At 36.2% G+C, this 24,623-nt stretch overlaps 2 protein-coding genes across 2 annotated transcripts; both read right to left on the bottom strand.

The window, feature by feature from the left end:
• Positions 1–503: 503 nt before the first annotated feature.
• LOC114263162 (putative disease resistance RPP13-like protein 1) lies at positions 504–5,559 on the bottom strand. Its single transcript, XM_082890118.1, has 2 exons — positions 1,281–5,559; positions 504–924 (listed from the first exon to the last, which is right to left on the bottom strand). The coding sequence occupies exon 1, from the start codon at positions 5,494–5,496 to the stop codon at positions 1,294–1,296; it is 4,203 nt and encodes a 1,400-aa protein (XP_082746244.1). The 5' UTR covers positions 5,497–5,559; the 3' UTR covers positions 504–924; positions 1,281–1,293.
• A 6,356-nt stretch (positions 5,560–11,915) lies between these two features.
• Positions 11,916–13,112, bottom strand: LOC114293282 (uncharacterized). Its single transcript, XM_082917865.1, has 2 exons — positions 12,609–13,112; positions 11,916–12,410 (listed from the first exon to the last, which is right to left on the bottom strand). The coding sequence occupies exons 1-2, from the start codon at positions 13,110–13,112 to the stop codon at positions 11,916–11,918; spliced, it is 999 nt and encodes a 332-aa protein (XP_082773991.1).
• Between the last annotated feature and the right edge of the window lie 11,511 nt (positions 13,113–24,623).

Consider the following 24,623-nt stretch of genomic DNA (forward strand, 5'->3'; position numbering starts at 1 on the left):
ACATATAACTGTCAGATAATAACTACAAATTTTCTCCGGTCATGCTACAATACACACCCTTTTTTGGAGTGTATACCATATGCTAGTATGACATTTTGTGATGTTGATACCACAAATATCATAACTATTTCACTTTTAATTATAACTAAAAAAAATAGAATGAGTCATAATCAAATATTACTTAAAAACAACCAAAGATCTTTCTTGTCATAATTAAAATAATAATCACATAGGTCGTAACCAATATTACAACCAAATAATTACTTGAGAAGTCTAAAAAGTAATAGTCATGTCATAACTCACAACACAATAAATCAAAACAAAGACTAAAAAAGTTACAACTGACATGTATATATACAATCACCTAGTCTTAACATAATTGGGGAGTTGGTAAATTTTTGAGTAAATTAGAAAGAATTTCTAGACTTGTTATTGTATTCCAATATTAGTAATCTTTTTCACCTCATTAAAAAAAAAAAAAAATCCAAAAGCGAACCTCAATCTACACCTGAATTGAATTGGATTAGCTTAAACTTAAAAACTCAAATTTGAAAGTCAAAAGTCTACCGTGACCATGAAAATTTTCCCAACAATTCTAGAAATCTCTAATTACATGTAGGCAGGTAAGTTGATGTGAAGGATTTACTCTTTACATACCACGTTGCAGATAGTAAGTATATTTTAAAACACAAAAGAGAGGGGCTAATCAAACAAGAAAAACAAAAAGGAAAGCAGAATGGGTTTCGATCACTATGCATGTGATGTGATTGCAATTACCTTGGAATTTGCATTGCGAGATGATGTTTCGAAAATGTTGACAGACAGGTTGCAGTCAGAGGGAAGAAGTGGCAGTAATGCTACAGAGCCCAGTGACTCCCAATGCCACGTAGTGACTCCCAATGCCACGTGTCGACCTGAGGTTGGCTGAAAACTCAAAAAAAAAAAAAAAATATTTTTTTGGACCAATGAAAAGGGACCCAGTACCCGCACAGGGGTCCAAAGCTTTATTTGAAGAAGTGGCCCTTCTTCACTGTTTCTCTTTTTAATTTCTACATTTTACAACCACAAAAAAAGGGCAACTCTGATGAGAGATAACATCCCAAAATACACCGAGGATCAATGTACCACTCTAGAAAACTTTAGGAAAAAATCACTCTAGAGGATCCTTGCTTCCCAAAATATAAATTAAATTAAAATATTATTATTTTTTTTTAAAAAAAAAAAAGAAAAGAAAAGGAAGGGGGGAGTAGTAAGTTTTATATTTTAATGATTTGACGCACCTGACTTGGTTTTTTAGCAGCAGCTTGGGTCAAAGATGAATTTATCATCTATGTCGACACGAGGAATGTGAGAAATCAAGCGCCAATATCGGCCTTTCCCCTTTTGACACCGTCGTTTTAGTATCGGACATCCTTTGATCTCCAACCACAAAAGCAGGGGAGGCAACCCTTGCTTCGGAAACGATGCAAATTTAGGGCAATCGTTGATCCAGAGATGCAAAAGCGAGGGAGGCAACCCTTCCTTTGGCAAAGAAGTGAGTTTACAGCAATTGGTGATGCGAAGTGTTTCAAGAGAGGTGAGGTCTTGAAAGTCCTTGAAAGATAGCTTCTCTAGATTTGGAAATGACAGGATGGACAGGTAGGTCAGAGAGGTGGGCAATAACATTCCATCTTCTGAAATGGACTTCCAACGGTAATCTTCTGAACCAACAAGACAGAGTGTTCTAAGAGAGGGTAATCTCTGCAAACTCCACTCTGATGGAGGCTTACCGAAGCAATTCCTGCTGATCATGATCGTCATGATGGTAAGTGAACGGAGGTTCGTGAGAGAACTCCAGTTGGAGACAATTCCTGCAGGGCAGTACCATAGTTCCAGCTCTTGAAGAGAACTGAGGTTGTATGGTAGGGCCTCGAGCTTTTCACAGTTCAAGATAAGCAAGTTTCTCAGATTCGATGTGGCAAACCGTAGGGACTCCATGATTTCACAATGTACTATCTTCACTAGGCTGAGATTTTTGAAGTCATTATTGTTGCTGCTATGCATGGCATCGTGCAAGGATTTGAGGTTCTTACAAGTATTAATTCGAATCGATTGAAGAGATGGACAACTAATTTTCATACCCTCCTCCGCTAGTAGTGACTCCAGCTTCGATAGATGAGCAATATCAAGTTGTTCAAGTGCAGAAGGTAGCCCACCTCTGGACGATAAGTAGGTGAGCGATGGACAATTTTGAACCTTCATTTTCTGAAGACATTTCAGGGCATGCAGTTCCCCTGGCAGCTTCTCCAGCTTTTCACAATTATCAATTCCCAGATACTTAAGCCCCATTAAGTAAGGCAACCCCTCTTGCTCCTGCTGCTGTCGCTGCAACTGTGGACTATCTTCTTCTTCTTCTTCGAACAAGGAAATAAGTTGGGGGCAGTTTTCAATCTCCAAATGTTGCAAGGCAGCGGCAGGGCGTTTGTGCTGTAGCCTGACCTCATTCTGCCACAATGTTGTGAGTTCTTCACAATTACTTATCCTCAATTCTTGGAGTCCCGTAAACCCATGAAAGAACCATCTAGGCAGGCATGTGAGTTTCTGAATATTTTCAATTCTCATATCAGTCACTGAGCTCAAATGTTTACACGCTGCAGTTGCTAATACTTCATCGCCTACCTCTTGATTAGGAATAGAGTCCAAAATTGAAACATCACTGAGAGATAAGGAGGTGACTGAACTGAAGTGGAGGGTATTCCTCTTTTGGTGGAGCATTGTAGGGCTCGGAAGCCATTCAACCACCAACTGTGGGCAATTCTGAATCTCAAGCTTTCTTAAGCAAGGAAGACTGCTGGGCAATTTACCCAAAAGCTTGGGACAACGTTGAATGGAGAGCTCTGAGAGGTGAGCAAATGCTTGAACTTCCTCGTCAACTTCAAAAGGAGACCAATCCTCCCATTCCGGCATATCCCAAAAGTGTAAAGTCTCCAGAGCTGGAAAAGGGTTCGAGCAACCCCCTCCAAAGAAATCAAGGCCAACATTCTCTACTCTTTTCATTCCTCGAATGTAAAGTTTTGCAAGTGAGGGTAATTGCCCCAGAGGTGGTAAGCATGTGCATTTTTCACAATTTTTCAACCCTAACTTCACCATATTAGAAAACCGAGGATCTCCAACCCAAGTTGGAAATATTGGACCATAGTAACCACTGATGGAAAGTACTTTAACCTTCTTGTCCGGTTGTAGCTTGTCAAGCACTTCTAATTCAAACTTTTCATTTCGTGAATCATCTGAATTGATGTCACTCCATTTCATCAATAGCTCATCTAAGCCCTGTTTCTCATATAACTTGGCAGTCTTTGCATCCACAACATCCACCACATTATCTAACCCAGATATGCAAAGTGCCCCTCTAAGATGCATTAAGTTCCCCAACTCTCTTATCATAAACCCATTTCCTTTGCTAACAATGAAGTTTGATAATGTTCGGAGACTTGTTAACTGACCTATTTTTGGTGGCATTTCTTGTAAGGAATTTGCACCAGTAACGTCGAGATGACGCAAGTTAATTAGGTTTCCTGTGGCTGTAGGCAACTTCTTCATATGTATGCAATATCTTAATTCGAGTGTTTGTAGATTGTATAGAGTACATAGTGATTCAGGTAATGAGCAAAGCAGGGCATGAGAAAGATCAAGAAACCTCAAATGCTTTAAATGTCCGATCGAACTTGGCAGTTCAACTATTTTATATCCACCAAAACTAAGCACGCGTAAACGTCTAAGCTTTTGCAACAAATCATGGGGAACATTGCTGGTCAAATAAGCTTCTCCATAATATGCTCCAAATTGTACAAGGGTACGTAAATGCTTGGCATCATAAAAGGCCTCAAACTTTTTGATGCCGTCATATTTTTCCTGCTTGTAAGATGAATGGCGAGCCTTACTGATATTTTTGTACTGCTCGTTAGCTTTCGACTTACCCTCCAGCCTAAAACAAACGGTTCCTGCAACAAACTGAGCGAGATCATTGATGAGGTCATGCATCACAAATTCTGAGCTTTCACCACTAGTTGATGGTTGAAAAAATGACCTGGACAACAATTCATGAAAGTACTCGCACCCAAGATCTTCCATTTGCTTCTTTCCTTTTGCTTCTGGTTGTTGAATGAAGCCTTCAGCCATCCACAATAAAACTAGACCTTCTTCACTAAATGTGATATTCTTGGGCATTATTGAACAGTATGCGAAACACTTCTTCAAATGTGAAGGGAGGTGATGGTAGCTTAACCTCAAAGCCGGAAGAATGTCACTTTCCTGATCTGATAACTCCCACATTTTACTATTCAATACATCTTCCCATTCATCGTCTCTTAGTTTAGACCGTAAAAGGCCACCAAGTGTCCTGGCAGCCAAAGGCAATCCTCCACATTTCTCAACTATTTTCCTACCAATTGAAACCAAATTCGGGCTTGCCTCCATAATTGTGTTCTCAAATGCATTTTGTGCAAACACCGACCAACAATCATCCATTGATAATTGCTTCAAGTGATGATATTTCACAGTTCCTAGCATCAACGCAACATCTGTGTTACGTGTCGTTACCATGACTTCACTTCCTCGGGCTCCATCGTTGAAAGGACTCTTCAAACTGCTCCAATCACTGTGTTTTTTGTTCCAAAAATCATCTAAAACAATCAAGAACTTTTTCCCATCCAAAATCTGCTTTAGTTGGACTTGGACTTGATCCAAGGTATCAAAATTGCAAGGCTGGGAAGTGACGGACTCCAAAATTGCTTTTGTCACTCGCATAATATCGAAATCTTCAGAGACATAAACCCATGCTTTTATTTCAAAGTGCTTCCTGATCATGTCATCATTGTATACCATCTGAGCAAGGGTGGTCTTGCCAACCCCACCCATACCCACAATCGGAACTACCCCAATATTGCAATTGCTCGACTCCTCAACACCTAGTAAGAGCAACTTAATTATCTTCTTTTTATCCTCATCCCTCCCATATACAGTAGGTTCATTCATCAAACATGTGGTGGGTGGTCTTTGCCAAGCTTTAGCAGATGTCCCTGCATTACTACTACTACCCACCTTTTGCAAGCCGAGCACAGTTCTACGTTCCAAAAGATCTTGGAATCGGGTAGTGATCTCATCTAATTTGACAATCTTGGTTGGAATTAGTGCACGTACCTTGGTAGTGATCAGCGACTTAGGTCGCAAAGCTTCGGTGGAGAACTCGTCGAGTATGTCATCGACGTCATAAGCCAAGTCCTGAAGATCTTCAAGCCAAATCTTAATAGCTCTTTCGGTGACTTGCTTCTCATCAGCATCAACGAGAACTGCCTCAATTTCTCCCAAAGTTGTGCTCCATTTTGTCAACAGAGTACGAATTCGCCGCTCTCCGCCGAAGCCGCGTGCAAAGTTCGACAGCTCGCCGGCGGCTAAAGTGGCCAACTTCTCAAATAGAAACTTGATTGAAGCGGCGATTAAGAGCTCTCCGATAGCCATTGATTCCTGAATTTGTGAATAGTAAAGTAAAAACTCTGGTACGCACTCCCTACCATTCAAGAATAAAATAGTATAATTTCATATTATTTTAGTTTTAATTAAAATAAAAAATTGTCATAATTAAATACAACATAAGACATATAAAACTAAATATCTCATAAGTTATAACAAAAATAATGTTATAATTAAAGAAAAAAATTAATCACAATTAAAAAAAAATAATATAACTAAAAATGCATAATACACCATTTCTTTCCAAGGGTGTATATATTAGAATATCCCAAGTTATAAATGTTGCCTCCCCCAAATCAACTAGTTTGAAGAACTTTCACAATAATTTTGTCTAATTATTTTATATTAAATATTTGGATAAATAACACTAACACCGCTGAGGTTTGTCTAAATAACATTAATACTCCTGAAATTCTGAAATTACATTTCTCTCATAAGGTTAGAGTTGTATTGCAATTTCACCCTACGGAGGTAACCAATCATAATTTTTATGTTTGGTTACACCAGGTCCAAAATCACACTTCCATGCAAAATTCGATTTAAGCTGCAATACATTGGTGTACGTTTTGGATAAATTACGCTGAACAGTTTGATAAGGAACGAAGGAAGAGTGGTTGGTTTCGTATGATCATTGTTGGTATCCATAGAGTCACATTTCAAAAGGGTTCGTTTGATTCTTGTCAGTAAAAAATTATGGTAAGTCTTAATTGACGGAGACTTAATAACAATTTTAACTAAATAACTAAACACAAAATCAAACGATTATGTAAACGTTCTAAATGTCTTGAAAGTACAAAGATTTCTTTGAAACAATTAATAATTGAAAGAGTAAAGTATCCAAATAAATAAAGACAACTCCAAATGAAATTATTAGGTTTACAAGAATTACAAGTTACAAATTATAGAAAAACCTACTCTTAAGTTAAGATAATCTACTCCTAAAGATAAAGAAAAAAAACTATGATAAATTTGATGATTTTTTGAACCCTTCTCCAATCTGTCTTCAACTATCTGTAGAGTAACAATTAACAATTTTCTATTCGAAGTATAACTGCTGGAGGCAATTTGGCCATGAAACAAAATCAAGACATATTCCTTACAAAGTGCCACAAATTGCCACACGTTGACAACTTGCCCCCATTTTCTAAGCCTATTTCATCACCTGTAAACCATAACAAAACAAATAATAATAATAATATGGTCATAGTAGATCTTTAAAGATGATTTATGGTCTCAATTGATAGACCAAAATCAATAAGATTAGATTTGAATATGATCGACAGGTCACAATTGACAGGCCACAATCAATAAAATTATATTTGGTCACAATCGATTAACCACAATCAATAAGATTAGATTTGGCTACAATCAATAGACCTTAATCGATAGAAAAATATTTATGGTGCAAATAATGCCCCCAACTCTTTAAGAATAAGAAATTTCGAATTCTTTAAAATTTGTATATAAAATTGATTTGGCCTTGACCTTTTTACCAAACAAACATATATAAAATATATATTGTGAGACATGCATAGACCACTTTTTACCAACAACTATATTCTTTGGTCTTATATTATTCAAACAATGTTGAATCTTTTGCCAATTCACCAAAATTAAGTTTTGGTGTGATCCACAAACCCAAATGGGTGTTGAATGTCATAACTCATGGTTTTGCATGGCTCAAAAATTCTAAAAAATTTCATATTTTGAACAATTTAAAAAATATTAAATTTATCATGAACATAAGGTTGTTCATCATTTATAGTCATTTTTTACTTTAAACCATGCCCTCCAATTGAGTTTTCATCATTATTTTGTGATGAGTTTTTAATATTATTATTAAAATTGTGTAATTAACAAGATAAATAGATTCATGATTTATTAATTTAAATAATAGAACATCAAATAAATCCATATTTGATAAATTACATCCTAAAGTATGAAACATGAAGAATAGAAATAAATATTTAATCGAAATATTGGAAAATAAGGAATCAAACCAAATTCTGTGTAATACCATAGTATCCTTAAAACAGATTAGCCGTCTCACTGTGAGTGTTGGAGGAACGTCAACTTCTGTCTCCCAGGATAAGATAGTTTAGACCGACTAACGCAGAAGCACCTTCTGTTAGCTTTGGCAAACCGACAATGACAGCACTCTCTCAACACAGGAAGAAAATTATAAGAGGAAGCAAACTAACTGTATCTGGAAGGCAAAAATTATGTAACCAAACCAAGGGAGATGATCTCCTTTTATACATCATGGAGAAGAGAGGAGGAGCCTCCAGCTATCAAGGCTATCAACCAATGGCCATGAAGGCTGGCAACTAATAGCCATTACTCCTGCAAAAAAGCTGGACTAATGGACCAAAACTAATGGGAAAAAATATCTGATATATATTTTCTGTATACATAAGTGTGTATATCTGTAGTAGACTTGGCCCAAAAAAATTAGGTTGGTGGACCACCAATCTGTCCCAGCACAAACCTAATCCATTCCAGCAAGCCTCAAGCCCAAGCCCAAGATCCATGGATCACAGATCATGGACCACGGACCTGGACCCGGTCCGGGCAGGCCGACGGCACTTGTGCATGCGCGTATGGCAATTTTGCCATAACCAACTTGGACCATAGTCTTGGCCCAAGCCCATCCTTGAAGCATCCGTAACTCACTTCCTTCGAAAAATTTGGATGCCTCAAAGGGTTCATGCCCTTATCAAAATCTTAAGGTTTAAATACCCATCAAAGTTTTCCTCTACAATCAATGTGGGATTGGTAGTTATACACAATTCTCAATACCTCATTCATGAGGCCATCTTTATGAGACAATTTCTTAATTAATTCTTAATGGTTTTTGGTCATTGTTTTTGTGGTGTAAAGACCTTGTTACAAAGAATCTAAACCCATTTAATCCCACATCAACCAATAGTTGGGACCTACTTTAATTTCACATTAAAGATACCAAAAACCTATTTCTTCCAATAATCCCCCACATGAATAAAAATTGACTGAATAAAGAAAACGGACAACATTTACAACAAAGACTCGGAGAGAGAGCACACAAACTAACCGTATATCAGAAAAGGTAGTTATTGGCCTTGAACCTTTCATAGTGAAAGTCTATCGGATTTACTGGTTGATCAATGAACGTGATGTCTTGAACTATCTTGCCGTTCGTGTAAACCGAGACAATAGACCTCACACAGGAGTTAGTCCAACCATTGTTCTTTTTCTCACTGGTATATCCAATATGGCCCTAGAACACTAGCCTAGTTCAATGAGTGGCTTTAAAGAATTCGACCTTACCAATTCTTAAAGAAGTGGCCCCATTTGGTACTCACACAGGTGACCTATATAAGGTATCTCGTTATACTACGGTTGATTATTCATATCACTTAAGTCATTAAAAGCATTAGCTTAACCTTCTACCCTCACAGGGTATCACTATACAAAGGAATTGGTAAGAGGATTTATCTCTTTAGTGACTTACCCATTACACGAAATTAGGTTGTCCTTTTGAACCTAGATCTTGGGATCTCCAGTCAACTAGGTTGGGTTTTCCGTTCCGGTAACATTACTAAAGGCCTTAACCCCAATCATCTTGACAACGTTTCTACTAACTCTCGAGTTAACCATTTGGTTAGCGGATCCATAATGTTATCCTTAGACTTTACATAGACTAGAGAGACAACTCCATTAGAGAGTAGTTGTTGTATGAAATTATATTTACGACAGATATGTCTGGACTTTCCATTATACATATGACTTTGCGCCCGTCTAATTGCCGATTGGCTATCACAATGAATACAAATAGCAGGCACATGTTTCGACAAAAGTGGAATATCCTCAATGAACTGGCGAAGCCATTCAGCTTCTTCAGTTGCTTTATCCAAAGCAATAAACTCAAATTACATCGTTGATCTCGATATACACGTTTGGTTGGAAGATTTCCAAGGCACGGCTGCCCCTCTGAGGGTAAACACGTAACCACTAGTGGATTTAGAGTATTGTATATTAGATATCCAGTTAGCATCACTATATCCTTCTAGTACCGCTGGGTATCTGTTATAATGTAGCCCATAGCCCCGGGTGTAACGTAGATAACCTAACACCCACATAACGCCCCTCCAATGAGTAGCATTAGGATTACTCATGTATCTATTAAGCCTGCTTACAGAGTAGGCTATATTCGGCCTTGTACAACTTATCAGATACATCAAACCTCCAATGACCCAAGAATATTCTAGCTGAGAGACACTTTCACCATTATTCTTGGTCAAATATAGACTCACGTCTACCGGTGTCCTATACACACTTGTATCTGATTTATCAAAATTTTCAAGTATCTTCTCAACATAGTGAGGCTAAGAAAGTACAATACCACTAGATGTTCTGGTAATCTTAATACCCAGAATGACATCTACAAAGCCCATATCTTTTATGTCAAATTTAGAGTTGAACAATCTCTTAGTAGTTCGAATTATTTCATCATTACTACCAACAATAAGTATGCCATCTATGTATAGACACAAAATGACATAACCTCTGTCAGTGTATTTAACATAAACACACTTGTCATACTCATTGATCCTAAATTTATTTAACAACATGGCGTTGTCAAACTTCTCATGCCATTGTTTATGAGCTTGCTTCAAACTATATAATGACTTGACAAGCTTATAGACTTTCTTATTTTGCCCTGCAGTTGAAAACCCCTTGGGTTGTTCCAGGTAGATTTCTTCATCTAAATCTCCATTTAAAAAAGCTATCTTTACATCCATTTGATGTATCTCCATACTACGTAACGCGGTTATCGCAATCACCAAGCGAATGGATGTAATCCTTGTCACAAGTGAATACATATCAAAGTAATCCAAGCCTTCTCGTTGCTTGTATCTTTTGATAACTAGCCTAGCTTTATACTTATCAATTGACATATTTGTTTTCATCTTTCTTCTAAAGATCCACTTACTCCATAAGGCCTTACTGCTTAGGGGTAGATCAACCAACTCCCAAGTATGGTTCTATAAGATGAAGTAAATTTCACTTTTAATTGCTTCTTTCCAGAAGGGACTTTCAAGTGAAGTCACAGTTTCATGAAAAGTTCGAGGTTCTCCCTTTGACATATAAGTCAAGAAGTCCGGGCCAAAAGACTTGGCAGTCCTAGCCCTCTTACTTCTTCTTAGCTCATCTACTTCCTCATCTTGATCATCTTCAAGTTCCTTCTCAGAACTGTGATCCTCTCCTCGAGTTCGGCAAGGAAATACGTCTTCACAGAAGGACTCATTCCTTGAATCCATTATGGTATTCTTGTGGATATCTAAAATATTAGACTTGTGCACAAGAAACCTATATGCACTACTATTATGTGCATAACCAATGAATATACAATCCATGATTTTCGGGGCTATCCTAACCCGCTTGGGTGTAGGTACCGCCACTTTTGCAAGACACCCCCACATTCGTAGGAAATTATAAAAAGGCTTGCGGCCTTTCCTTAATTCATATGGAGTCTTGTCTACTTTCTTCCGAGGGATTCTATTTAGAATGTAATTCGCAGAAAGAATTGCTTCCCCCCACAAGTTCTGTGGTAATCCAGAACTTATCAATATTGCATTCATCATCTCATTTACCGTCCTATTTTTCCGCTCAACAATCCCATTTGATTGAAGAGAATAAGACACCGTGGTTTGGTGGATAATCTTGGATTGAGCACAAATCTCAATAAACAATGATTCATACTCACCACCATGATAACTTTTTAAAGCCTTAATCTTGCGGCCTAATTGATTCTCAACTTCATTCTTATAAAGAACAAACTTGTCAATAGTCTCATCTTTGCTTTTAAGCAAATACACATAATAATACTCAGTGCAATCATCAACAAAAGTGGTGAAATACTTATTGTCACCACGTGATTGTATAAACTTTAAGTCACATACATCACTACGGACCAAATCCAATGGCTTTGAAGTTCTTTCAATAGAATGAAACAAAGATCTTGTCACCTTTGCTTCAACACAAGTTTCACACTTGTGTTTCAGATTAATCTTAAAAGATGGTATGTGATCTAACCTGATTAATCTACGTAAAGATTCAAAGTTCACATGTCCTAGTCTACCATGCCACAAATTGGAAGACTCAAGCATGTAAGCAGAAGAAGATGCATCTTTATTCAGCTTTGGGATAAGAGTCATTACATTGAGTTTAAACATACCCCCCAACATATATCCCTTACCCGCATACACTCTGCTCCTGGTCAGAATGACCTTGTCAGACTCAAAGACCATGCGAAAACAATGTTTGCTGAGAAGAGACCCCAAGACAAGATTCTTACGAACGTCCTGAACATACAGGACTTCATTCAAGGTCAGCTCCTTTCTTAAGGCCAACTTCAGGACCACCTTTCATTTCCCCCCAACAATTGAGTTAGCAGAATTCCCCATAAACAACTTCTCGCCGTTTGTAACCGGATCGAAAGTTGTAAACAGCTTCTTCTCGGAGGAGATGTGGCTCGTAGCCCCAGTATCAGTCCACCATTCTCTTGGGTTTGAACCCACCATATTCACCTTAGAGACAGCGGAAGACAAGTGCATGTCATCCTCATCATGGGAGTGCTCTTGCATATTTGCCATGTGAGCACGAGGATTGGTTTTGTATGGCTTCCTCTGCTTACAGCAGTCACTAGCCCGACGCCCCTCGCTACCATAATTGTAGCACTTCCCTAAGAACCGATAACTAGGTTTCTGCGGCTTGTATGCTGGTTTCTTTGCAACACCACCCCTTGGCCCCAGCTTTGAGCCCTTGTTCACAGTGGGCTTCTTCCTCACCCCAGAAGATTTGCCATGCTCAATGACATTGGCCTTCACAGAGGAGGTACTCTCTCCTTTTTTTCTACTATCCTCCTCAATTCGGAGTCAAACAATCAAGTCTTCAACTAACATTTCCTTGCACTTATGCTTCAAGTAGTTCTTAATGTCCTTCCAACCATTGGAAAGTTTCTCAATGATCACAGTAACTTGGAATGACTCATTTAAAGGCATCCCCTTAGCATGAATTTCATGCAAAATCACTTGGAACTCCTAGACTTGGCTTATCACAGTTTGTGAATCTATTATTTTAAAGCCCAGGAACTGGCCAATGACAAATTTCTTTGCCCCGGCATCCTCAGTCTTATATTTCTTGTCCAGAGATTCCCATAGCTCCTTTGCTGAGCTCTTGGCACAAAACACAATGTAGAGTGAGTCTGCCAAGCTGTTGAACATGTAGTTCCGACAAAGATAGTCTATCTGCTTCCATGTGTCAAGTTCCATGATCTTCTGCCTGTCTGGTTCATTCTCTGCCATGACTAAAGGATCCTCGCTCAAAACCTTTGCAAAGTTCAGCGTGGTCAAATAGAACAGCATCTTTTGCTGCCATCTCTTGAAGTTCACCCTAACAAATTTCTCTAGGCGCTCATGGTGACTGAGCAGTCCTCCCAGAATAGCCGAAGTAATACCAAGGTTGACCACAGAGGTCATAGTTAGGGTTGGCAAGCCAGTTGCCCCAGGGTTTAAATCCCCACCAACATTAGCAATAGCAACTGCATCGGTGACAGTTGCCATTTCTGAAAAATACTACAAACTTTCACTTTCTGTGTTTCCAGAAATTAAACTTAACACTAGAAAATCCCATAGTTAGAAATTTAATTCAAAATTAGTCTCATCACTTAACCTAGAATCAAACATGATCAAGAATATTTTCAAGAAGACTGGATGGGTCACATCGGTCCTACTTAAAACCCAGTTAACCTTTTGACAAAACTTTCAAAAGCATGTTGACTCCTAGTCCATGGGAAACAAGTTTTAGAATTAGGTTTTTCCAAGGGATGAACTAGGTTAAAACAAACCAAGGTCCAACGCTTACAAGAAATTTAAAAATTACTAACCAAATTACAAACAATGTAAAAAATTGGTACAACTATTACAAGCAAATAAACTTGCTTAAACACATTAGTAAATAACCACAATAAAACTCAGGCAAAAAATTGTTTCAAATGAAAGATGAGTAAACCAATCCAATTGAGGATTGTAAATAGTCCAAAAATTCCTTTCCACGCTTAGTTATTTCTGTTATCCCAAGTAAACAACCCAAGAGGGAGGGTGAATTGGGTTATTAAAAAATTTACAATATTAAAAAATAATAAACACAATATTCGAATTTCAACAAATAAAAATAGAACAATAATTATCAATATAAAAGTAATAGAGATAGGGAAAGAAAATCAAAAACTGAGATTTATAGTGGTTCGGCATGCTGGGCCTACGTCCACTCCACAACGAACCCCCTTGAGAATTTCTTCACTATCAAAATGAATCAATACACCACTAAGACTTCATCAAGCTTGTGGATTTTACAGAGGTCTTACTTTTATCTATTGAGACTCACTTAACAATAAATGTCTCACCCTTACAAAATCTTCTCACAAAATAATGGATAAAAGTAAGAGGTATTTTTAACCCTCTTTACAATAATTTTCCCTTAAAAGAGTAGATATGAAAGTGTAAAAAAAAAGGCAATACTTAGATCTGAAAGTGAAAGAATAGAGTACAAAACACTCAAAACTTTGGAGAACACTAATTTTTTTTCTTCAAGTTCTTAATTTTTCTCCACACACAACACTTTTATTTATACCAAAAAATTACCCGTTGGGAGGAGAGACGCTCCTCTTCTGACGATGGATGACATGAGTTCAAGATGCTCTTTTTTTACTTTCTTTTTTTAATCACGTGGAGTAACCACAAAAGTTTGAAAATGTTGGTCAAGTCATTCTCAATGAATAGTAATCTACTAACCTTTTTTCTAAAACAATAATGTGAAAACAGATTTACATAGTAACTTGTATATAATAATTTTTTTTAATTTTTTTTTTCAAAAATTTGATTGTACAATAAAATCTCTTTAAATAATATTCATATCAAAATATATATACATATACCCCTTCTAAAAATTTTGTAATTGTTGAAGAGATTATAAATACACTTAAATAAAAATTACCAATCATACCATGTGAGTATATCAAAAGGAAACAAATCATCAATATTACATTTGTTAAAATAATATAACCAATCAATCAATTTTGTCAAAATAATACAATTAATCAATTTTAAATTTATCAAAAAGTGAATAGTGACCAGCCAACCAATCAATTAATTTTGTCAAAATAATACAACTAATCAATTTTAAATTTTTCAAAAAGTGAATAGTGATATTTTCAAAATATTTTCATTTAAATAATATTTATAACAAATTGTGGGAGCCAGAAAAAAATATACATCAGCTTATTAGGACTAAACCAAACAAGGGCTACAATGGGTCTAACCCAAACAAATATCCGACCCCCCCCCCCGCGCCCATCTATATAAAGAGGGGGGCATCCCAGAGAAGGAGGTAGGTGAACTCTCTACCCCACACAGCACACAAATACTCTTCATTTCTATACACTCATTCTTTCAATCAAAACACTAACTTTACCATTGGAGTGTCTCCGGCCGGCAGCCTCGGTTGGGTGGCGCCGATCATGCTTATCTTTGCAGATACACAGGGACAAAGTTAATCTCTTTGTTGGATCTCTACAATCTATGTGAGAGGATATTTCATGGTCTCACAATTGGCGCCGTCTGTGGGAATCGTCTGAGAATTCAATGAAGAGCAAAACAAACACCACTCTTAAGGAGCTCGGACCAATGTACTATCTACAGTTTGGTCTTTGTCTTCTCCCTTTTTGATTATGTTTCTGAATATCATATATCGATATATGTATGTATATGTCTCTATCTTTATGCTCACAGATTCGATCAAATAAATATTAATTTTGTTTAGAAAAGTTAAAAACATAAGACGACGGTAGTGATCTACAATTGAGTCTAGATTTTCTCTCTCAAAAAATGGGTTTAACAGTTCTCTTTGTGAGAACATCTTTTTGGCTTTACAAAGAGGATTACCCGACCAAACCCACCTAGGACTTTATTTATTAAATTATTGTCTCACAAAAGTTGATTTTTGGAATATACATACATGTGCATGTGCTAACAATTAACATGAATTAAAGAATATTATTGTGGTTTAATAAGTCGAATGGCTAACTCACCCCAACTTCAATTCGGAAACTTCAGTCATATAGGACCAATTCACGAATCCTCTTCGAACTTCTACACAGCAAATGGGTACATTGGAAAATCTATGGCTATGAACAAGCTTTGTACACAGTTTCCTTGGCTTCTCAGATCCTTCGTCGCTGACACGGGTTGATCGGCAAACAATCAATCGCCAAGCTTTGTTACCCAAGAAACTCACACAGCAAGAACAATCGAAGACAACGAGGATTATTGACATCAAGAGCTTGGCAAACAGCTTAGATGACGACGAAGCCGATACTATATCTGTAATAACCAACAATGCATGGTCAAAATAATTTCGAGCTTGAATTCGCCATCTTCAACTTCAGCGTCGTTTTTGGCTTCAGTTTCAACTCTGACTATTTGTCCAAAACATACCTCAAGATTCAGCTATCACAACTATGCCTATTCGGCAACCACCAACGCACCAACTTACATCCATGAGGCCCAACGTCGACTCTGCAATTCGATACATCATATTATCAACTCGACTTCGGAAACATTATTCGGCTTTGGCATTACTTATCAACTCTGAATTATACAGTATTCGGAAAAACATCATACCACATTGCTATCCTCTACAATTTGGCATATCTTCAGCCTATTATCAACTGCATATTAACATTATAAACTTTGTATATTATCTTGGCTTCGGCAACATTATTCGGCTTCGGCAACTTATTCGGCAACAGTATTCGACTAACATTGCTTACTCGACAAGACTACTCGGCCACGCATACATCAACACTCCACAGCATTGGACATTCTCGGAACAACAACTACAATTGTTAATTTATCAACCTCTTCGGCAAAAATCTCATGATTTTCTTCTCAAAAGTACAACAATATTGCTCGGTGATACTAGCTTGGCATAGAACTAGCATCTCAGTTCGCCGAAGTTAACTTCTAAATATACCAGAGGATTCGTGTCAACTCAAAGAGTCCAAACCCACCAACCCGCAGAGCCAAGAAGTAACCGAAGTCCGCTAGTAATTGCGGAACATACCAAAGTTTCAGCAAACTAAAATTTTCAACATTGTCGAAATCAAGTTTTGACCATACCAGTGTGAAGTAGTCATTGAGACGAGTCCAACACACTAAATTGTGTCAAAATTGGAGCTCAGACGAAGCCGTACGGGGCCGTTGAGATTTGCCGAGCAATTTCAGTACTTCGCTAGAGAAGACGACCATAAGTTGGCAGCCAATTAAATTCTTACATGTGTTGTATGCTCTACATGGCTGAACCACAATCAAGTTCAAATATATATCTTGCCAATTATAAACAACAAAATCTGTTGTGGCAAAGTGGTTAAGTCCTACACCTTCCCTATATGGGCATGAGATCAAGTCTTGTTGGCAACAATTTTTTTTTTTATTTTTTGACAAGCCATCTAGTCGAGTCGCTCCTAGCCAAGCCAAGCCGCAAGCCATCAAGCTGAGCCTAGCCGTCCCACTCAGCATATCTCAGAGCATTATCCAGTGAATTGCGAAGCACTAGTCTCCATTGATATGAGCCGTTAGATTCCTTTTAGCTACAACGACACCATCCGGAGTTCGATTACAATGATCCAATAGTCGTTTTAAACTTTTTGGAGCCTTTTGCACACATTTGTATGGTCTGATTTTGCAAATTTCATACCCAAAATTTGTAGATTTTATATGCAGTGTCATATATCGCAGCTCAAACAACACTTTTGCTGCCAAGCCCAACATTTGATCAATGTCGAATTCAACAATTATGGCGTCTTCCAGCCACTATAACAACTCGCATCATTTGGAAATTTTGGCTCAAGTCTATTCCGAATTCCTTCCGAATAACCACTGTCCTTTGAAAGCAATGGGGCAAGTCTACATTAGACTAAATGTAAACTGAGCAATGCTAATTGGCCCAAAATTTACTCAACAATTAAATAGTTGGCCCAATATCTACTTGGCAATTCCTTACAAGCGGAGCAATATTATTTGTCATTAGCACGTCTACCTCATTTGGTATAGGCCATCACTAACATAGGATGCATTATTCAAAATCCTTGCAAAATTGGCGCTTGATCGCCACTTAAAATCAGCAAAAGTCTCCGAGTACAGCGTAATCTTCGCACTCGGTACGAAGCCCCATCAGCAAAAGCCTACACCCATGCCGGGGGTTAGAATACTGTGGCCTACACCTACACCCAGAGATTAGAATACCGCGGCCTACATCCTCACCTGAGGGTTATAATATCGTTGGTCTACACCCCCACCCGAGGGTAATGATGTCGTGGTCCATTTTTTAGCTGATATATCTACCTTATTTAATCTATATTATTTGGTTCTTGCAATCATTTATGTGCTCGACACATAGATATATCTCTAGCTCGGCACGAAAGTCCATATTTTGAAACGCTCTTCGCACTCGGCAATATATTACACCCTCGCTCGGGGGTTAGAATACTGCGGCCTACACCCTCGCCCGAGGGTCATAATACCGTGGCCTACGACCCTTGCTCGAGGGTAACAATAATGTGGCCCATCATTATGATTTTTTTGGAACTCATGTGATATAATTTCATAACTATGATCACCATCATTTATTTAAACTCTCTCCCTTATATACATATATTCATACATGCATTCATACAGTCACCCATTCATTTATCAAAAGACCTAACATTTATTTGAACAAGGTAACACTTCAAGAAAAACTCTCATTCCTTCTACCGCAGACAATAAAAGTTTTAGGGCAATTATGGGAGCTAGAAAAAAATATATATCATCTTATTGGGACTAAACCAAACAAGGCCTACAATGGGTCTAACCTAAACAAATATTAGACCCCGCCATCTATATAAAGAGGGGGGCATCCCAGAGGAGGTAGGTGATCTCTCTACCCCACACAGCACACAAATACTCTTCATTTCTATACATTCATTCTTTCAATCAAAAGACTAACTTTACCATCGGAGTGTCTCCGGCTGACAACCCCGGTTGGGTGGCACCGATCATGTTCATCTTTGCAGATACACAGGGATAAAGTTCATCTCTTCGTTGGATCTCTATAATCCATGTAAGAGGATATTTCATGGTCTCACACAAATATATCATACAACCTATATTTTAAACAGATAATATTTTGTGTCAAATAATATAGAATATGTATATTAAAAAAAATCCAAAATTTTCAAATAATATTTTAAACATCATCAAAATTAAACAACATGATTAACAATCTCCTCCTTTTTTATGATGGTAATATTTGTATGGATTTGACACAAAATAAAAATCAGCAAAATATTTGATAATTTGCAACATAAGATATTTGATAATTTAAAGCACATGTATGGCAATTCAAATTCACATTGAATGTTCTCCTCTTTTGGCATCATCAAAGGAAAATATGGAGATAGGAAGGTTGTATAGAGGGGGGAGGGGGAAATTGTAGTGATCAAAACAAAAATCAGACAAACACATGTGAGAAAATAATCGGAGATGCAAAAAAATAATAGTAATGATTCTTATGTCTTGACGTGATCATTATGGGGATTTTGAAGCATCACCTGAAAAATGGTGCAACGGCGCCCAAAATGTTAACAAATAAGATATTTGAGCAGATATGCATCGAGTATTGGATTGGTAGAGTGTATAAAAAGTAACAAAGTGTTTTTTTAGAGAAAAAAGTTGTTTTACTTTCTATGCAACCATGTCATTCCTTACCTTAGCCATCAATGGTCCGGAGATGCATGAGGTGCCTGTAATTCAAGCAAATGAGAGGTTACCGATAGTGCATTCGCACGCTATTCCAGTAAATGAGAGTCCTAGTGTTTTTTGTAATCAGAATGATATCGATGCGATTAATAACACTATGGCTCCTAGTACACAGGCGATGATTGTGGTTTTCAATATGACTCGATGACTACAAGTAAGAATACAAGAAAATCAGTAATTGAAAGACGAGGTGTGCTTGTTAAAACAACAACTGACTAATACTCGTCAAGAGAAGAGAGAGCTAGAAAGGAAAAATTTGCTGTTGGAGAATGCGGTGCAATATTATGCAACGGTTATAATGTCAAGACTCATAGAAGTCGAAAATAGAGAGACACATGTGAAGGAGGCTCATGAAAAGTTATTGAGAGAAGTGAAATGCAAAAAATCTATGAAGCCACCTGAAAACTTACATATAATCGAGTAATATTTTCTCCTTCTGAAATAAAATTGCAAGCATTTCTCTTTGAAAAAATTCCTGTTTTTGCAAAAAAAATTGTTGGTGCAGATAAAGAGTAAAAAAATATAACTACTCCCCCTAAAATTATGCATAGAATATACAAACATTGTCTTAAGATTACTCGTAATTTTATGTTTTATTTTTATTTCATTGATGTAATCTCAAAAGATTACATAATACGAGCCCCCCCCCCCTAAATTAATGCACAAAAGAAAATTACACAAATTGTAAAAAATAGATTACTAATTTATAATACCAAGGGTCATTAAGATTCGGCCATAAACAACTACACTGTGCGGACTAGTATAAAAAGAGAAAATAGAAATAAAAACAATTTCTTCATACTAGGTAGAAGCAATTGTTATTAAATACAAGAGAGTTTGAAGCACATACAACCATATAAAAAATATAACACAGTGCAAAAATAATTTTAACATGTTGATCGGGGACGATGGTGATGATCGGAAAGAATGGAGAAGATCGGGGATAAATTTTTGTAGATCGGTGATGGATCTTGGTGGATCAGTTAGGGACCTTGATGGATCGGTAATGAAACTTAAGGAATCGAAAATGATGTTGAAGATCGGTGATGAAGATTTTGTGTAGAGCAATGATGGATCTTGATAGATCGGTGAGGGATTTGGGTGGATGATGGTAGTAATGAAAGTGATGGATAATATTGTGGATAGTGGAGCTGGTGGTGGACGATGGTGAGGATGAAGATGGTGTCTGAGGATGAGAAGAAGAAAGAGAGAGCGAGAGAAAGAGAGAGAGAAAGAATCAGAGAGAGAGAGAGAATATATATAAAATATATATATTTTTAATTTTTTTTTAAATTTTATTTATTTATTTATATTTAAAAGAATAAATATCATATAGGAATATTCATTATACCAAGTTCAGTTCTAATATGACAAAATTGTTCTTTATTAAGAGGCTTGGTAAATTTGTCAGCTAATTGACGATTTGTAAGCACAAATTCGAGTTCAATGTCACATTTGAGTATATGATCTCTTAAAAAATGATGTCTTATTTCAATGTGTTTAGTGTGCGAATGTTGAATAGGATTTTTTGAAAGGTTAATAGCACTTGTGTTGTCACATTTTATAGGAATATGATCTTAGTGAAGTTCAAAATCTTGAAGTTGTTGTTTCATCCAAAGGAATTGTGCACAACACCTAGTGGCGGCAATGTATTCTGCTTCAACAGTTGACAAAGCCACTGAGTTTTGTTTTTTGTAAAACCAAGAAGTGAGAGAGTGTCCAAAAAAATGACCAGTGTCACTAGTGCTTTTTCGGTCAAGTCTACATCCCGTAAAGTCGGCATTTGAGTAGTCAAAAAGTTCAAAGGTAGTTCCCTTAGGATACCATAATCCCAAATTTGGAGTGCCAACAAGATATTTGAAAATACGTTTGACGGCGGTGATGTGTGACTCTTTCGGTGTGGATTGAAAACGTGCACACATACAAACACTAAACATTATATCGGGTCTACTTACAGTAAGATAGAGTAAGAAACCAATCATACCTCGATATTTCTTTTCATCTACAAGTTTACCTTGCTCATTTTTTGTCGATTTTTATTGATATGCTCATTGGAATTGCTGCAGGCTTTGATGATTCCATTTCAAACCTTTTGAGTAGATCCTTGATATATTTCATTTGATTTAAATGGATTCCATCATTAGTTTGTTTAATTTGTAGACCAAGGAAGTAATTTAACTCCCCTATAATACTCATTTCAAATTCACCCTGCATATCTTTAGCAAACTCTTTGCACAAATTTTCATTAGTAGTACCGAAAATAATATCATCAACATAAAGATGAACAATTAGGATATCCTTCATTTTGGTTTTTATAAAAAGTGTTGTATCAATTTTTCCACTAGAAAATCCTTTATCAAGTAGAAAATTATTTAATCATTCATATCACACTCTTGGAGCTTGTTTTAAACCATATAAAGCCTTTGAAAGTTTGAAAACATGATCCGAGTATTTATGACTTTCAAAACCGGGAGGTTGTTCAACATAAACTTCCTCCGAAATGTACCCATTTAAGAAAGCACTTTTAACATCCATTTGATATAATATGAAATCTTTAAAACATGCAAAAGTAAATAACATTCTAATAGTTTCAAGTCTCGCAACTGGTGCAAAAGTTTCATCAAAATCAATGCATTCTTCTTGATTATAACATTGGGCTACTAATCTAGCTTTATTTCTAGTAACAACTCTGGATTCATCCATTTTGTTCCAATAACTGGATGATCTTTAGGCCGAGGAGTCAAAAACCAAACTTCACTTCTTTCAAATTGATTTGATTCTTCTTGTATTGCTAAAATCTAATTTTCATCTTTTTCAGCATCTAAAAATGATTTTGGTTCAATTTGTGAAACAAATGCTAAGTTATCACAAACATTTCTAATAGAGGAACGAGTTTTTATACCTTCTGCTGTTTTACCTATGATAAGGTCTTTAGGGTGGCCATGAGCATACTTCCATTCCTTTGGTAGATTTGATTCGTTTTCTCAACGAGCATATTCTTCTTGAAGATTTTTCATCGTGATTTCTTCTTTTTATTCAGGAGATGGATTGTCTTCATTTGTTATGTAAATGCTCTCTATTCTTGGATGTGTTTTTGTAGTGTCATCACTTACAAGATTCTTGGAAACAACGTTGTCAGATTTATCAAAGACAACGTGTACAAATTCTTCAACAAGTAAAGTTCTTTTATTGAATACTCTATAAGCTTTAATAGAATTTGAATAACCAAGAAATACAGCTTCATCCGATTTAGTATCAAATTTTCCTAAGTTATCTTTATTGTTATTTAATACAAAGCATTGACAACCAAGAGCATACAAGTGGCTAATATTAGGCTTTCTACCTTTCCAAAGTTCATAAGGGGTTTTCTTAAGAATATGTCTAATCATGGCACGGTTTACAACATAACATGTAGTGAAAACGACTTCAACCCTAAAATATTTAGGTAAATTATTCTCACAAAGTATAGTACGGGCCATTTCTTCAAGAGTTCTATTTTTTCTTTCAACCGCACCATTTTGTTGAGGAGTTCTAGGAGCTGAGAAATTATGATCTATTCCTAAGTCATCACAAAACATAATAAAATCAACATTTTCAAATTCTCTACCATGATCACTTCTAATACTACAAATAGTCAGACTTTTTCATTTTGAATTCTTTTACATAGTTTTGAGAAATTATAAAAAGCATCATTTTTGTGTGCTAAAAATAATACCCTGGTATATCTAGTACAATCATCAACACAAACAAAAGCATACGATTTTCTTCCTAAACTTAATGTTCTAGATGGTTCGAATAAATCAATATGCAAGAGTTGAAGCAGTCTAGTAGTTGAAACGATACTTTTGAATTTAAAAGAAATTCTAATTTGTTTTCCAAGTTGGCACGCATCACAAAGTTTTTCTTTTTCAAAACTAATTTTAGGCAAACCAATGACTAACTCATTTTTTGAAAGTTTTGAAATTAAATCTAAATGAGCATGTCCTAATCTTATATGCCATAACCAACCAATTTCATTTATTGCAGATAAACATTTAACTTCAAAATGAGAAGACAAGTTATACAAATCAAACACATATACATTCTCATATCTATATCCTACAAACAATGTTTTATTATCTTTGGTGTTTTCAATTGTGCAGTGAGTTTTTTTCAAAAATTACTCTATGACCTTTATCACGTAATTGACTAATGCTAAGCATGTTATGTTTTAAATCTTCAACAAGTAAAACATTTTCTATGATAGGAGAAGAATTTTTACCAATATTACCTACACCAATGATTTTTCCTTTGCTATTGTCGCTGAAAGTTACATATCCACCATCCTTTGGTTGGAGTGTGGCGAACCTAGTTTTATTTCCGGTCATGTGTCTCAAATATGCACTATCAAGATACCATCTATCGTTACTTGATTTTGTCTTGAAACATACCTACAAAAAATTGATTTTTCTATTGGTACCCATATTTTCTTGAGTCCATAAAAGTTAGAATTTGATACTCTTGAAATGTCTTTAAAGACCAACATCTTTTTTATTTTAGCAAAAGGATTTCTTTTAACAGGACATGAAAGTGAAATATGATCTTTTGTACCACAAAAATGACATGTGAGATAAGAGTGACTAGAAAATGTATGCACAAAATCATTTTTGGCAGTTTTTACTTTTGAAAAAGGTTTATATCCAATTCCGGCTTTACCAAAAGTACGATTTTGATTTTTAAGAATTTTATCTAAAGTCTCTCTATCTTGAGTGAATTTAGAAAGAGTATTTTTCAAGTCTTCGATATTTTCTTTCAAAACAATTTGCTCCTTTTTTAAAGACACATTTTCTTCTTGTAACACAACTAATCTTTTATTAGAAATTGAAGACTCTTTTCGAGTTAAAATATCATTTTCCTTTTTAATTTTCATTTCTTCATTTTCTAAAGCATTTATCTTGGAAGTCAAGGATTCATTTTCTTTTGATAAACTTGAAATCACTTTCTTTTGACAATTACTTTTCAAACTAAGTTTCATAAATTCAGCATGTAATTCATCAAAAGCTTATTGTAATTCATCAAACGTAAAAGATTCATCATTTACGTCATCTTCGTTTCCAAGTGCCATTAAGCATAGGTTAGCAACCTCATTTTTACAAATTTCGATTTCTGAGTCACTTTCATCGCTCTCTTCTGCCCATACTGCAATCATGGCTTTCTTCTTGTCCTTCTTGAATTGTT

This window comes from Camellia sinensis, chromosome 1 (assembly GCF_055761805.1).
Source record: "Camellia sinensis isolate YWXY chromosome 1, ASM5576180v1, whole genome shotgun sequence".
NCBI classification, from domain to species: domain Eukaryota; kingdom Viridiplantae; phylum Streptophyta; class Magnoliopsida; order Ericales; family Theaceae; genus Camellia; species Camellia sinensis.